This window comes from Sceloporus occidentalis, unplaced genomic scaffold (assembly GCF_023333645.1).
Source record: "Sceloporus occidentalis isolate IW3139 unplaced genomic scaffold, rSceOcc1.0.p SCAF_2, whole genome shotgun sequence".
In the NCBI taxonomy this organism is placed as follows: Eukaryota; Metazoa; Chordata; class Lepidosauria; order Squamata; family Phrynosomatidae; genus Sceloporus; species Sceloporus occidentalis.
This window is the reverse complement of record NW_028316982.1, coordinates 82,094,690-82,110,955: the sequence shown is the minus strand read 5'-3', so window position 1 is coordinate 82,110,955 and position 16,266 is coordinate 82,094,690. Positions and strand designations below refer to the sequence as shown.

At 40.8% G+C, this 16,266-nt stretch overlaps 2 protein-coding genes across 9 annotated transcripts in view; one reads left to right on the top strand and one right to left on the bottom strand.

The window, feature by feature from the left end:
* DOCK1 (dedicator of cytokinesis 1) overlaps positions 1–16,266 on the bottom strand; it is a 502,791-nt gene that overhangs the window by 254,800 nt on the left and 231,725 nt on the right. The gene's annotated exons all lie outside the window — the stretch shown is intronic.
* The window catches only part of INSYN2A (inhibitory synaptic factor 2A), a 79,628-nt gene that overhangs the window by 18,337 nt on the left and 45,025 nt on the right, over positions 1–16,266 (top strand). For all 7 annotated transcript variants that reach the window (XM_089510141.1, XM_089510138.1, XM_089510137.1 and 4 more), the window contains exons 2-3: positions 500–581; positions 7,369–8,572. In XM_089510141.1, the coding sequence (XP_089366267.1) occupies positions 509–581; positions 7,369–8,572 (1,277 nt within the window). In that variant the 5' untranslated portion in view covers positions 500–508. The remainder of the gene's footprint in view (positions 1–499; positions 582–7,368; positions 8,573–16,266) is intronic.

Below are 16,266 nucleotides of genomic sequence, written 5' to 3'. Positions count from 1 at the left end.
GGCAAACCCAATGGAGGGGCAGCAGAGGAGGAGGTGGCGGGAAAGAGGAGGAGGAGGAAGGAAGAGGTGGCCCTCTGCCGCTGTGAGAGCAGAGGTGGCTTTGGGTGTCTGGGGCAGCAAAGTCCCATTGTCCTTAATTGGTGCAGCTGCATGGCTGTACCACCATTGAGGACAATGGGACTTGAGCATCCGCAGAGCATCCAGAATGGATCTCCTGCAGATACCAAGGGCCCACTGCATACCTTTTCAATTTTTTTTTTAAAAAAAGTACAGTATTTGAATACAGACATTCTAAAATGAATTGCACTGAATTAGCGTGAAACTGTAACATAGGAAAATATGACACAACAGCTTAACCTCTCCTTTCTTGAAGTGATAGTATCAGTGTAAAGTGGTGGTTTTTGCCAAAGGTGGATTTTAGCACAACGTAATGGAATAAATTAGTGATGCCATATACATTATATGCCTATTAGTGATGCCATATACATTATATTTTCAGGCAAGTGGCATGATGGCTAAGGGAGCTGATAATGAGATGTGGAATCTTTCATCTCCAGCCTCACAATCCCTCAATGATGAAGGTAAGTAGGCACTATGGGTCTTTGCTCCTCCATCCATCCATAAACAAATGCTAGATAGTTTGTGGGAAACTTGATGAAAAGAGATAAATATGAATTGTCCTAGTTCTCCACGCTAGTGGACTGGAGAACTTAATCAGTTAAGGTGGGAAAGAAAAAGAATTGAAGGTACATTGATGACACAATTAAACTGGGCACTTTGTGAAGTAGTTCGCTTTTAAATAAAAGTATCACTGGGCCCAAAGAGGCAGGCCAAAATAAAGCTGCTTCTGGTCATTTTGGAGGTAAGCTGTTTAAATGCTGCATGTGTCCTAAAAAGCCGGAAGCTGCGCCAAAGCCATGCTCCAGTCCTAAGGACTGGAGCACAGCTTTGGCACAGCTTCTGGCCGCTTAAGATGTGTGTGTCATTTAAACAGCATGACCCGAAGCAACTTTATTCTGGCCTGTCTGTTCAGAACCACTGTTTTTTAAATAAATGTATCACTGTTTGATGGATTTTTTTAATTGAATTTCCTAAATGGCCAACATGGTTACCCCTGGAAGTTCCCTTTTACTGTTCCTGTTAGTAGGAATTTATGTGATACTATTCTAAGACCACATGATTTTCTTATTCATTCTTAATACTTCACCTCTAAGGCCCTTGTTTTCTGGCACTTGGAGAAAAGTTTGTTCACTTATGTCATATGTATAGATGTTCAGATATTCTAATTTATACTGTTTAATTTATACTGTTTAAGTAACCCCCCTTTTTCACTTTCCCTGTTTAGATAGCCATAAATACAAACTGGTGGGGACACAAAGATGTATGTTGCATCCCTTTTCCCCTCTACCCCTAGTTACAGTTCTATGTATTATTATTGTGATTTTTGTTGTGTGTTTTCAAGTTGCAATGCCTATCATGTAAGATTACAGTACTTGTAATATGGAGAACTGTAACTGAAACTCAAAGTCATTACAGTCTCAGTAGACCTTCTCCATTAATGTAGGTAAGTCAGAGGTGGAGGAGTCAGTGTACCTTGGTCCAAAACACACTGATGAAATAATCCAGTTTGAGACTACTTTAACTGCCCTGGCCCAATGTTAGGGAATTCTGGGAACTGTAGTTTTGTGAGACATTTAGCTTTCTCTGTCAAAGAGCTTTGGTGCTACAGTAAACTACAATTCCCAGGATTCCCTAGCACTGAGCCAGGACAGTTAAAGCAGTCTCAAACTGGATTATTTCAGCAATATGTTTTGGACTCTTGTGTCTGGTTTGTATTTTTAATGCTTCGGTAGAACATGTTAATGATGTAATTTATTCATATCTTGCAGATATATTTACATGGCCAAAACTGAAATAAATTAGAGAAAATTATAGTTTAAAAGATGGTTTGGTTATAAAAGCAAAATAACAGTGTTCACCAGGTCCTTATCAGCAATAGAAAAGAGTAAAAATATATCAGACATAACATATATGCAAACTACAGGTGCTTAAATACAAGGAAAGGGGAAATGCAGGCTGTAGGGAACCTCCCAAGGCTATGCCATTCATTTAATTGTACTGCGGCTTCAGTATAAGCTGAAAGCTGTGTATGTCGTGGGCTCACCGTAATGGCTGCAATCCTGACACCAGTTGGGACTCTGAGGGAGAGTAGTCTCTAAGTGGGATGCCATAACAGAGAAGGCCATCACCCACTTCCTCCCACAGCATATTGCTCTCACTGATGAAATTCAGAGAAAAGCTCCTCCAGCAGATCCCAGTTTTTGGACAGGCATATATGTGGAATGGTGCTCCTGTATTGAAACCTATAGATTTGTCAGAATATTCAGGATACATTTTTCTAGATGCAATTTAATAGTTCAGTTTTATAGTTGCAGTTTTATAACAAGAAACCTATTGGTTCCCATGGGTTTTTAGTATAATACAGGTTGCAAAATCTGAACCACCAATTTCCCATTACAAAGGAGTTGCTTAATTAACAATTTTCATTATTGTTTCCATCATTGTTATTTTTGACTCTGTTCCACATGACTAAGCAGAACATATGCCCTTTATTCACTCAGAAAAACTATTCATGCAAAAATTACCATGTGGAGAATGAAGGGACAAATTGGTACCTAATCTTTGTTATATATCTCACATATTCTTATTGGAAACTTAACTGTTTAAACTTTCTTGGTGAATCCTTAGCCCGTATCATGTCATGGTTTGTTTGATTGTTTTTAATGAAAAGTGAGATATGTAAAAATATATTGCAGCTTTCCAAATCTTTGTTAAAGATAAAAGGTATACCAAATAATCAAAATTACATTACTGTATATCTTTCAAATATTTCATCATATATGCTTACAGTTTAAACAGAGGGCTAGTTATAAGCAAAATAATTGATTTCTAAATTGTCTAAATATTTTCTACATTTTACTAACAATTCTGTCATAAGTGTAGTTAATTTGAATGACTTTGCTTTGTGAAACATCATGTCAACTGGAAATAGTGTGGAATCTCTGCACTTTATATCATTAAATCTACAAGGTTGTTGACATATTATGAAGTTAACCCAGGTTACTTGGTTACTCTACTTTTCATTTTAAATAGGCTCTCCTTAACCCTAAAATTTGTCAAGGCAAACACAGTGATACTGTGCACATATAAAAGTGGGAGAGCACACTTTATTTTTTCTACAACGTACGGGGCAACTTGTACATCTTAAACCAGAGGTTGGCAACCTCCGGCCCACGGGCCGGATGCGGCCCGCGGAGGCCTTCTGGCCGGCCCCTGCCTGCCCCTGCCGATTCCGGCTCCCAGGCACCGCCATTTTTTTTCAAAATGGCGGCGAAGTCTGGGAGGCCCATTGCCTTCGCTGGGGCCCTCCAGAAGGGCTCCTGCGGCAGCAGCGGGCCTCTGGCATCAGGGGCCGGCAAAGAGGCGGAGGCCTTCAGCACTGGCAGCCCCCGCCGGCTTTTTTGCCGGCTTTTGACGGGGCCTGGGGCCCCGTCAGGGGCCAGCAAAGAGGAGGAGGCCTGGCTGGGGTGTGTGTGTGGAAGCTCTGCCCCCGGGGTGGACGCTCCACCCCGGCACGCGGCCCTGCCCCTGGAGGGTGGAAGCTCCACCCTCCAGCTTCGGCCCCCCAGTTGTCTGAGGGACAGCAACCCGGCCCCCGGCTCAAAAAGGTTGCCTACCCCTGTCTTAAACCCTTAATGGGATGTGAATTCATCCTCTAAAATTAAGACACTTTGTACTTCAAACATACTTTTTAAAATAATATTAGTTGAATATACTACTCAAGATACCAAAAAATTGATTAGCTAATCATTCACCACTATTGAATCAGTACAACAGTTTCTAAATTCCTGATTTATTGTCTGTTAAAGTCATAGTTAAACTAAAAATGTGCACCATGGTGCTTACTCTGCCTTATGACACAGTATCATTTTCACTCTTCCTTTGAGCAGTTATTACAGTCTGCCTGTGCCATATGTGGGCTTCCCATACGCGGCTTTCAGCTGCGGTACAACTGAATGAATACTATGCATGTGCATGGTGTGCGCCACACTGTACCGCATGCACACACCCCATTGTGTTCAATAGGGTGCAAGCATACACGGTTTCCCCCTTACACAGGGGAGGGGGCGGAATGGATGAATAACATTTATAGCATTAACTTAATTATGTACCACTGATTCATTGGGTCCGATCTACTGGAACTCACAATTGCATTTAGGAATTAGTTTTAAATCAAAACATTAGTGTTTTGTTTTCATTGAAATATCTGAATAAAGAAAATTATAATAAGAAGCTTGCATTTTTCACATCTTACAGAGATAGCTGACCTGTTTTGCTATAATGGTTCATAATCTCTTGATTCTTCGCCTTGCATGAAACAGGAATTGCAGACGTTTTTCCAGGAAATTGTTACTTTTGTCCTTTGACAAAAATTGCTATATATAAGAAAAAACATTATTCATCATAACAAATTATTATTTGATCAGAATGTGTGCATCTTAATAAAACAGATGGCACTACCTGAAGCAGGTAGATTTCTTACTGATAAACTACAGTAATCAGTACTGTAGGCAGAGAAAGCAAATGAAACTTCATTAAAAGGGGAAAAGATTGGTTCTGTCTTTTGAAGGCCTGTTGGACTGTACTCTTCAGTATCTTCAGTTTGGCCAAAATAAATGAAATTTGTGAATGGTAAATCTCATAAGTTTATTCTCTTGGTCTGCTGGTTGAGACTCAATGTATATTTCATCTTCAATAAAGTTGCTGGTTCAACCTTCAGAGGATACAAGCAAGCACCTAATGGTTTGCTTAGGTAGGATGAACCTTAAAAACAAGCCTCTCCCTTTTTTATCCAGTCAACTAATTCATTTTATCTTCCACCTTCATTTCATGAGTAGGCAAGCTTTTCTTTGTGTACCTTTACAGTAAGCACTATTTCACTAAAGAGAAGATAAATTATGATCAAGTAAACTGTCTTTTTGAAGACATAAAGGAGAGAGTCTTCACTTTTCCCCACCCTCAGTACATATATAAATAGCCACTCAAAGTCCTTGGAATCAATTTTTTAAGGTGTTCATTGTTACCAAGATTTTGATTGTCCTTACTAGTTTTATAAATTCCAGCACATCGTTTATCTGTGATGCCCTTTTCCTTACAGATGTTTTTAAAAACTGCCCCTTCCCCTGAATTCTCTGACCTTGATTATGCTATTTAATTTTGAAAGTTTACTGTATAGTAAAATAAGAAAGATCTGTTGTCATGTGCCTTCCAGTCATTCCAATGTATAGCGACCCTAAAGCAAACCTATCATGGGATTATGGGGGCTGAGAGAGTGTGACTTGCCTAAGGACACCCAATGGCCAAGCAGGAAATTGAATCCTGATCTCCAGAGTGGTAGATCAATGCTCAAACCACTTCATTGTGCTGGCTCTCGGGAAAGGTTTAGTTTTTGTAATTTTGAAAGATGCTTTTCCTTCCCCATGCATTCCAGATAATCGCTATAAATCATGGATAAGAAATCAAACATGGCTGAATTCTCTCCTCATATAACCTGGTGCAGTTTCTCTGAAGCCAGCTTTTTTTCTCCTTACTTCAGCAATCAAATAAACTTTGCCATGTGGATAAAACAGCTGTGAGGCAGCATAATAAACTAAGGTGTGACCCTCCCAGTATTCCCTGAATGGAACTGAACAGCCACCTGCTACATCTTAGCTATTCTTAATAATTGAACACAGTATGCACATTACACTTCAACACAAGGCTCCACATTCATGTTATTTATAATTAAAAGTTCCATATTTAGATTTGACTATTTAATAAATATGGCTCCATTGCCATGTAAACAATTAACTAGATCCACAGTTTCAAACTATTAGCTTTGCTTGTAAGGAACAGAAAGATTTTAAAAATCTGGATGACTACTCAAGCATAACAACATATCCGCTAAAATTATTCCTGTCAATATGATGCATCACACAAAGAAATCCCATTTAGCTCCATTTCCAATACAAAATGAGTACCCACACATACACATCTGCCCATACTAAAACACTTTGACTTTAGAGTAAAGTGTTTATGTGTTGTCTGTAATCTTTCCAGATATCCACTGTGCAGTGATGAAAAATGCAGCAACAGCTAACTGTATTCAGGATTTAATAAAGACTGTCTTAGGCAGTGGTTCTTAATTTTTGGTAAAAAGGACCAAAGGGTTGAGAACCATTACACCAAGAAGATGAAACATTAAGAAGTACCTACAACTGTTAGTTAAAGAAATTGTTTATCATTCAAGGACAACAACTGTAACAAATTATAATCCACTGCCACCTCCACTTAAGAAAAACAAACTAACTTTGATCCGTAAGATTCTTTATAATCATTGTTCCATAATATTCTTTATTATCATGGTGGAATTCTCCTTGACTGTCCTTCAGCATGGAAATTATTATTGTTCCCATACTGCAGAAGGAAAACCCAGTGAACTGTATTGGAGCAAATGCAAAGTATATGTCTAGACTCCAGTAGTCTCACTGATGTGTATGAACAGGGACGGCTAGACCTATTTAAATATCATGGGAAATACCATGTATGCAATCTCTTGGCAATATTGTTGCTTATTAATATCCTCACTAAGACAGAGAGCGCTACTCCAGTCTTAGCAGTGTGACTTAATTCACATTATCCTCTGCTATGAACTCACTAGGAGATTTCACACTTGTTTCAGACCATTTGCAATCTAGTCACAGTTCTATTTATCCAGTCCTTCCTCCAAGAAACTCTTCTACCACCCCAAACATACGTTTATTCTCATGTTCAACTTGTGAGGTAGGTTATCCTGAGAGAGGGTAACTGGCTGAAAGGTCATCCCAAAATGTTTTATGGCTGAGCAGAACTTTGATTCACATCACATCTACACCCAGCATGCTGTACTGAATCACTGATCTGAATAAGTAATCTTATGGGATATTGCAAGGGTCCCTCAGATAATGGCATGTAAAGATATTTTCAAAGAGATAGACAGATACTAAGTTTTATCGTCATCAAGACAATAATATTCATCAGGAAGAGCTCAACTGAACTGAAATTTCTAATTTCCTAGATCCAAATCCACTATTACCTATGAGATGACATTAGTGCTGCAAGAAGTCAAAGATAATGTGGAAGAAAAATTCAAAAGAAATTATGGGCAGATGCTTTTTCAAGTAGATAGGAGTCCCTGAACATTTTTCTTTTCACGTTTCATCTATTTGACATAAGCGCTTACATATTTAGTATAATACAATTATTCCTAAACACTGTTTTTGAATACAGGAGCCATGGAGAGTAAGGAATCCAGCAAATGCTTGCTTACAGCCTCTGAAAGCGAAGTTGATTCAGCAACATCACTTGCCTTAGAGATGAAATATGCACTGGATCCCAACCGGCAAATCAAGAAAAGAAACAAAGCCCTTCAGGTGAGATTTAAAGACATCTGTGAGGCCCAAAATGAGCAGAGGGACAAACAACTCTCTACACTGCAGCAGAGTGACAAAAAAGAAGCAAAGCCTCTCTCTTACAGAGCAGCTTATCGGAAATATATGACAGTGCCTGCCCGGAGATCAATCCCTAACGTTACTAAAAGTACAGGAGTTCAGACTTCACCTGAACTTAAAAAGTGTTACCAGACATTTCCTTTGGACCGGAAAAAGGGAAACATCATAAAAAGCATAGCTTCTGTTGACACTTTTCCAAGTCAAAACAATGGATTCCTAATAGATGTTAAAGATAAGGACAGCAACATCTCAGGGGAGGCTGCTCATAGTAGCAAGAAAGTCACAGGGTTTGTGACAGCTGAGTTTATTTCACATACTAATGAACGCATAAATGCAATAAAGCAGCCTTCTAGTGACAACTGTTCAGAGACATGTAGAAGCACTGATTTGCACAGCTGTACTAAAGAACCTCCTTCTCTTCAAAATGCAGCAGCTTCTGTTTTAGAAGAGCCTGATTACCAGCTGCATGACAAAGCAAAATATCATACTGAGCTGTTGGAGAGTGAGGAGGCTAATCTGTCCACCCATGGAAAAGTGTTCAAGACAGAAGTAGCTTCTGTCTACTTGCCTGCATCCAGTTCACACGCCTCACAGACTGACCTGCAAAATTCTGCAGCAGCAGGGAATGACTGGTCTCTGTGCCCAGCCGAGGAGGACAAAAAAAGAACAGTGCATCTTAATGGTCTGCAATCACAAGCCGTAAGTGCAGCTCAGGCCTGTTCAACGCAGGCACAGTGCCAATCAACTGAATGTAATGAACAGACCCTTCAGATACATGTGTCACCTATGGAAGGAAAACAGCCTTGTCAGACAACCGTTGCTGTGAGTGAAGGATGTCAACAAATTGTGCCTCACACAGAAGTGGTAGACTTGAAAGCACAGCTGCAGATGATGGAGAACTTGATCAGCTCAAGTCAGGAAACCATAAAGGTCCTGCTGGGTGTTATTCAGGAACTGGAAAAAGGAGAAGCTCATAGAGAAGGGTAAGATGATTTGAAATCTTCCATGCTATGTATAATAATCTCACTTGTTAATTCATATGCATCCATTGTGCTAAGCAATCTATAGTTTCAGCTATAGGTTTTTTTCCTAGAATTGTGAGTCTCAATCATGTTGCTATATTAATTTGGATTATTTTCATGAAATAATTATTCTCGATGCAATACATTCAATACATAATTCAATGTCTTTTTGACACTTAACATTCTAATATTGTAAATGACCTTCAGTCTGCTTCATTTTGTTTCTCATACACATATAATAACTGCTGTTTAAAAAAAGCATGCATTTGCTAACATAATTGCATTCAAAGAATACTAAAATTAAAAGATCACAGTTCTGTTTATTCTTACGTCACAAGTTAATTTTACAGTTAGCAGTGGCAGTGAGTTACCCAAGAAATCTCTGTTTCGTTCTTTAAAAACAGAGAAGACAGCTATGTAACTAAATGTTAAAATCAACCAAAATATACAGCAGTGTCATCTGACCCAAATGAAATGCAGAAAACATTTCATGTATGTTGTCCTGCTTTTGTTCTGCAATTTCCTATAGATGCACTACTCCGTTCTATTTGTACAAGCATAGCTATTTATAAGAGACTCGGCTAATTAAGTCTTTATTCAATAATTGCAACTTTTGTGCTTTTGGCATCTCACAAGCATTCTCCTCCTTCACTCTTTTAAAGATTCATTGTCTTCATTTGTTAGTTAATTCAGTAGTTGCAATCTAGTATACATATACTTTTCAAATTAATGACTGCATGTTTCAAACACCTCCATACTTTCCAACTACTTTGCATATCCTTCCTTTCTCCCACTCCAGTAAACATTACTCTTTGACTCCTTCCATTGCTCTGAAATTATCAGTACGTACTTGGCTTTGTTCATACCTCCTTATGCTATTCTCACCCTATATGAGCAACTAAGTAGTGTGTACATTATCCATATAATCCTTTGCAAAAATGGAAACAAGTCATTCTTTGGAATAAATGTGTTAATACAGTATATTACTAAGAGAAGCTGAAAGTTTTACAGCATTTATTTCAATTTAAATCCTGCAGTATTCCTGAAGCTCAGGTTAGGTCAGGTACACAGTTTTCCATACAAAAATATTGATTTCAGCTGTCTGTAGTTGTTTAACTTTGAATGTTATTTGTTCACATTCTATATCAATAGTGATTAATTGACTTTAATTGGTTGAATGTCTCAGCATACCTACCCTCCTATTTCTGCAGTAGAAGAAATGCTATTAGAGCTTTGTTGCCTCAGAAAAATCTGAAGACAGTTTTCTCTGATATTATTAAGATCAACCAAAAATTTAAAAATCAGTTAGGCAGGCTTCAGTCCTGTATCCATTTACCTGAGATAAGATCCACTGAGCTCAGTGTGAATTGCTTTGCAATGTATGTGTATAGGATTTAGCTGTTAAGTGCTAAGTATGATGCCCACAGATCATTCTTCTAAAATGTAATGCTTTCTAGAATTGAAGCCTGATTTGTTCAACAAAGATGCTTCAGATTAGGAACCAGTTTCTTTCACCTCAGCTTCAGCTTTCAAATTTCTCTCTCACGTCTGATCATGCAAAGGAAGTATACCTTTTAAAGTTAGTCTCAGTACCATGTATTCAGTCATGTGACACAAAATTCCTAAGCTCATCATATGTATGTGGAGAGTAAATTATGTGATTTTCCAGTGAATAATTTTTAAAGCATTGGTAAAATCACTGTGATTGCTGCTTCACAGTTTGTATTTTACTTGCCTAAAATATTCTGTAAAAATTTAAAACTGGTTTTGCTGATTCTCATTAAAGAATTAAGCTTAAAATACCTTCAAGTAAACAACAACAATTACTATTATTATTAATCTCAGTCCTAGCTTTCTGCTCACACAATAGCCAAGAACCAACTACATCAATCTAAACAAATACAATATGATCAGAAATCCTTTCCCACCTTGAAGTACACATTTAGAAATATGAACTATTTAAAGTTAGCAATAAAATTGTAAGCCATTTTTAAAAAGCATCAGAATAAATTACGCATTGATAGACAAAGTTAAAAAATATTTCCAGTTTCTGACTAGAAGACCACAAAATTGAACCCTGATAGACTTCTGCCAGGATGGTTCGGAAGGAGAAGCAGTGACACCACTATCAAGGAGGCCATGTCTCACATGCTGAGTCATCAAATAGTCTGAGATGATAGCAGAGGTACAGGGTCTCCAGGACAGTTCCTAAGGCATTCCATCCTTAAGACAATCTCATGCCTTTCTAGATATTATTGGACTGCAACTTGTATCATTTCTCATAGTTGGTTATTCTGGCTAGGGCAGATGGGAGTGCTGGTCAAACATCTGGAGGGCCAAAAGTTGTTCAGTCCCCAGTTAGACATTTGAAGGCTCTAACCAGCCTTAAATAAACAAAAACAGAGCAAGACATAAACTAATTACAGTGTGCCTGCGTTATACGCAAGTGCAGCTTACACAGCTTCCAGCATACACTGGAAGGCTGCGCCAGAAGAAGACTTGGTGCACTAGGAAGAGGTAATGGGGCATGACGTGGGCATGAGCCCCATTTATTCTACTGGGGCTTGACTTTACGTGTTTTTTCTCTTACGTGGGGTTTCCGGAACAGATCCCTATGTAAGGGAAGGGCGCACTGTATCAGGTGACCAACATATTTCACATCAACTGTAGTTTGCAAACTGTTTTGACAGACATAGCATTGTACTAGTCCAATATGAAAGTAATTGCACTATGGTATTCATATCTGTCCTGATGAAAGTGTATACAGTTGGCCCTCTGTTTTCACCGGGGATCTGTTCTGGACCCACTCACCCCCTGCGAAAACAGAGGCTCGCACATATCCAAGCCCTACAGGCTTGAATGGGGTGCACAGCCAGGGTGTCCACGCCATTAAAAATAGTAGAAATCACCCCTCCGCAGATATTCAAGGTTGCGAATCTCAGATCCAGAAATACAGGAGGGGTGACTGTATAGCTTTTTAAAGATTGTACCTATAGCATGTATAGCTTTTGCCAGCTCTGTCAAGTGCAGATTCTTACTCAGCAATTTGTCTGTTAATTTGTTTCCATTACCTTGTCCTCACAAGTAGGCTACATCAGTTCACAATAAATGAAGTAATTTAAAACTGAAGCTCCTCCCCTAAAAATATGTACAGTCACAGCAGCGGCATATAAAAACTGAGGGACCTACTGTACTTTGAAGACAAATGAAAAATAGAGGTCATCACCTGGCAAGTCTTTCTGGTAAACGCCTTCTTTAATTGGGGTGCCACAACCCCCCCCCCCAGACTTTCCCTAGTTGACGTCCACTTCACCTCTGAAGCTTTGAGACACCCAGAGAAGAGCAACAGCTGATTTTGAATAAACATTACATGATGTTGTTTGTACGTGTCTTTAAGTCAACTCTGACTTATGGTGACCACATCATAGAGTTTTCTTGGCATGTTTTATTAGATTTATTCAAAGGGGATTTTCTATTCCCTTCCTCTAAGGTTTCCATGGCTCAACCCCTGCTCAGATTCAAACTCTGGCGTCCCACCACATCATGTTGGCTCTCTTCAGCACTACATACAATATTCTAACCACATCTTCCAGCAGTTTTAAAAATTCAACTTTCATAGAACCTTCCCATAATGACCTGTCTCTGAAAATCTGTATTTGTAACTTGAGTATGTTTCCAAAGGTTCTGACACTGCTGTAGTGCATATGCTTAATACAAGGATGTCACTGTATCACTGTCAAGGTTGAATTGAGCATCTGACTTACAACACAGGGAGCACTGTCCTGTAGCTTCACATTGCAGGATAAGATTCTGTGGTAATGTGCAAGAAACATCTGAAGGAGAGTTGTATTCTCATGGAGAGGGACCTAGATTCTACAAAACTGGCTGAAATCCACAGACCAAGTCCACCCTTCTTATGTGAAATACTAATTAAGCATGTTATGTTGCCTTTTTAAATGAAAGGCCTTATCCCAAACAGTTCACAATTAAAAAGCAGAAAAACAATTTAAATTATAGAACAGTGGCTGTCTGACATGATACACAGATAGAACAACAGCAGTTAAATGATAAATGAGCAGCTTTAATGAAATAAAGGCAGACTGAAATAGTCTTTAAAAATCTATTTAAAAACAGTAAGAGAAGGAGCCAAATACAAATCCCGTAAGAAGGAATTTCACAGAGGTGTCACCATTAAAAAGGACTTTCTCTTGATCAACAACCTGGTGGAACTTAGTATCTGATCTGTAGAACAGGAACTCTGGGACTGTAACTAGAACATACTTCTTCACTCTTTCAAATCTTCATATGCACCAAGCATTCCATGGCATTTAGTTTTTAATGTGACATTGCAAATATCTCTACTAGACTTAATGGCTTGTTGCTTTAAAAATTTACATATACCTTAAGGGGAAAAATATTGTACTTTTCTCTGGAACCTCACTATGTTTAAAGTGTAATCTTCATTTCTAAAGAAAATATATTTACTTGGGTATTTTGTATGGGTTTTGGGGGTGGTGGTGTCAGAAATTAGTCAGGAAAAGCCAGCTTCATTTTAGCAATTAACTCAGGGATAGTAATTGGGACAATAAAATATGACAAGAAAGATCTTTTCCAAATAAAAATGGAGAAGTAATTAAAGATGTAACGGCTCCATGTAGATTTGATGGAAAGGAAAGACTAAAAAACTGCAGCTATCTATAAAATTAAGTAAAACTAGCAAGTGTTTGGACTAACACAGTATTTACCACTCCATTAGGCATAACAATTTGTATAAGATGCCAGTGCCAATCCTGCCCAAGTATTTTTTCTAAACAAAGTCCTTTTTCCAAAGCTAGGAAATTTCCATTCAAGAGTAATAAGTTACAATTAGAGTCACAAGGCCAAAAGAGGTAGTTACCATTATACCTGTAAAAAATTTTCGAAGTTAACTGTTGGCCTCCTCCCTAAAAAATGTAAAATCTTCAAAAAATATCATTGAATCGTGGTACAAAGCACACTCTCTTCCTATATGAAATTATCTTATTAAACTATATATAGTTAAACTCATGTATAGTTCAGCCCTTGGATAGCCAGCAGTGGACTGTAACTCTGAAACCTAGGGTTTGAATCCTCATTCAGCCATGAAAACCACGGCGACAGAAACTTGAAGAAACTACTTGAAGACATACAACCACAACAGTAGTTCAGCCCCTGAGCAGTGCCTTCTTCACCAGTGCCTACAAAAGAGATAGACTTCTCACACTGATTTCTGAGGCTCAGAACAACACAGATGACACACATACACATGATGCAGCAGTAATGTGGGGACTGGTGGCTGAAGTGAGACAATACTCCAGTGTTCCCTCTAGTGTGGAGTTAGGACTGCTAGTAGCTTTGCAACGGAGGGTAATTACTGTGTCTAGAATAAAAGTTGTACAGTGCGCCCTTTTTTAAGTGGGGGATCCATTACGGAACCACCATGTAAAAAAAAGTGTGTGGGCTCAAGCCCATTGAAAGTAATGGGACTTGTGCATGTGGTGGCGGCACAGCGGCGCACACAGCACAGGCACCCACCTCATTAATCTAAATGGGAATGCACACCCCTTGCACCCCGCATGCTGAAAGCCGTGTATAGTGCGTCCGCGTATGAACGTGCTTGTATATGTAAAGTAAGCAAACCCGCATCTTGGGGAGAAGGTAAAGCAGACCAACATTAATGCAAGAGAGTTTTTTTTAAAATTGACTTTGGCAGGATACAGACCGCCCTTTGGGGCGGCCTGCACCCACCCCTTTCCCCGACGGATCAGGACCTGAGCTGCCACAGCGGCAACCCCGGAGGCCCTGATCCGCCGCTTTTCCTGGCCTTGGGGAAACGGCAAAACGCCACTTCCCTGTGGCCTGGAAAGGGGTGTCCTTGGGGCCTCCTGCCCTTCCTTGGCCTCCAGCTATCTCTCAGAGACAGCTGTGAGCCAGTAGAGGCCCGTGGGGAGAGAAGCAATGGGCCTCCAACCCCTTCTCCTCTCCGTGGGAGTTTGCCAGACCTGAGGCATCCTTCTAGGGATGTTTCAGGTCTGGCAAAGCCCACACAGAGGAAGAGGATTCTGCCCTCAACCCCTTCTCTCTGCCGCAGTTTGCCAGACCTGAGGTGTCCTTCTAGGGATGCTTCAGGTCTGGCAAAGCCCCACAGAGAGGACGAGGAGTCCACCCTCCCTCTCCTTCCTGGGCCTTTTTCACCTCGAAAAGGACTCAGAGTCAGGAGCTCTCTGGGGAAAAGGGAAGACAAGCTGGGAGTAAGGTGCCTCGGCACATGCCCTATCCTCTTCTTCCCAGACCTTCCCTCTCCCCCAAAGGGCTCTCTGGAGCTCTCTGGGGAAAAGGGAAGGCAAGCCGGGAAGGAAAAGCCTTAGCACACGCCCAGTCCTCATCTTCCCAGACCTTCCCTCTCCCCCAAAGGGCTCTCTGGGGAAAAGGGAAGGCAAGCAGGGAAGGAGAGGACTGGGCATACGCCCGTCCCTCTTCCCCAGAGACCTTTCCCCAGTACCTCCAGCTCTCTCTCCAGAGATAGCTGGGGGCCGGAAAAGGTCTCTGGGGAGGAGCAACTGACAAGCACCAGTCGTTCCTCCTCCCCCCGCCCTTTTCCTGGCCTCCAGCTATCTCTGGCTCCTTCTCTTGAGTGCCATTTTCTGGCTTCCCGCTGTCATCAAGAGACAGCGGGAGGCCCGGAAATGGCAGGGAGGAGGAGGAACGGGCACACATGTGCCTCTTCCGCCTTCTCCCTTGCCCCATGCCTGGCAAAATGGCACACGTGTCATACGTTCATCGTAACGGGTATAGACTAAACTGAGTGGATGGTTTCAGCACCTCAGAGGTACATATACAGTGGTACCTCGGGATACGAAATACCCAGGTTACGAAATTTTCGGGATACGAAAAAATCCCATTGGAAAACATTGTTCCGGGTTACGAAAGTTTTTTCGGGTTACGAAAAAACTTTTGGTGCTTTTCGGCGCGATTTCACACGGAATCGCGGCTTTTCCCCATTAGCGCCTATGGGAATTCGGCTTGCGAAAGCCTTTCGGGTTACGTAATTGACAGCGGAACGAATTAATTTCGTAACCCGGGGCACCACTGTAGGTGAAACTGAAATTTATCTGCCGACAAGTAATAGCAGGATGTTTGCCTGCTCCTGCTGCAAGTGGAAACAGTCAACAATGGGAGACAGCATACTGGTTCTTCTAATATAAACCAGAGTTCCTGCAGAACTCTGGCTTATTGTGGTATCTGAACACACCCTATACAGCCAAGAAAGGGAACAGCTTATTCTAGATGTGGGACCTCGATACCCATGGATGTGCCATCCACAGATTTGAGCATCTGCCAATGGCAAGCCCACCCTGTCCCCAGTGGCAGCACATGCATGCAGCCACACTACCATTGGGGACAATGGGACTGAAGTCTGTCCTTCCTTCCTTCGTCCCTCCCTCCCTCCTGGGCCTGGCTTCAAGAATGGTTCAGAGGCGGAGGCTGGAGTCCTGTTGGCCAGAGAGGGCCAGGTCCTGGAGCCCTCTGTCCCCAGGCCCAACACCCGGGACAGAACCTCAAGGCTCCGAGACCCTCACCCTCCGTCTCTGAAGACAATCCCAGGGCAGAAGCCTTAGAGAGGAAAGGCAGGCAGG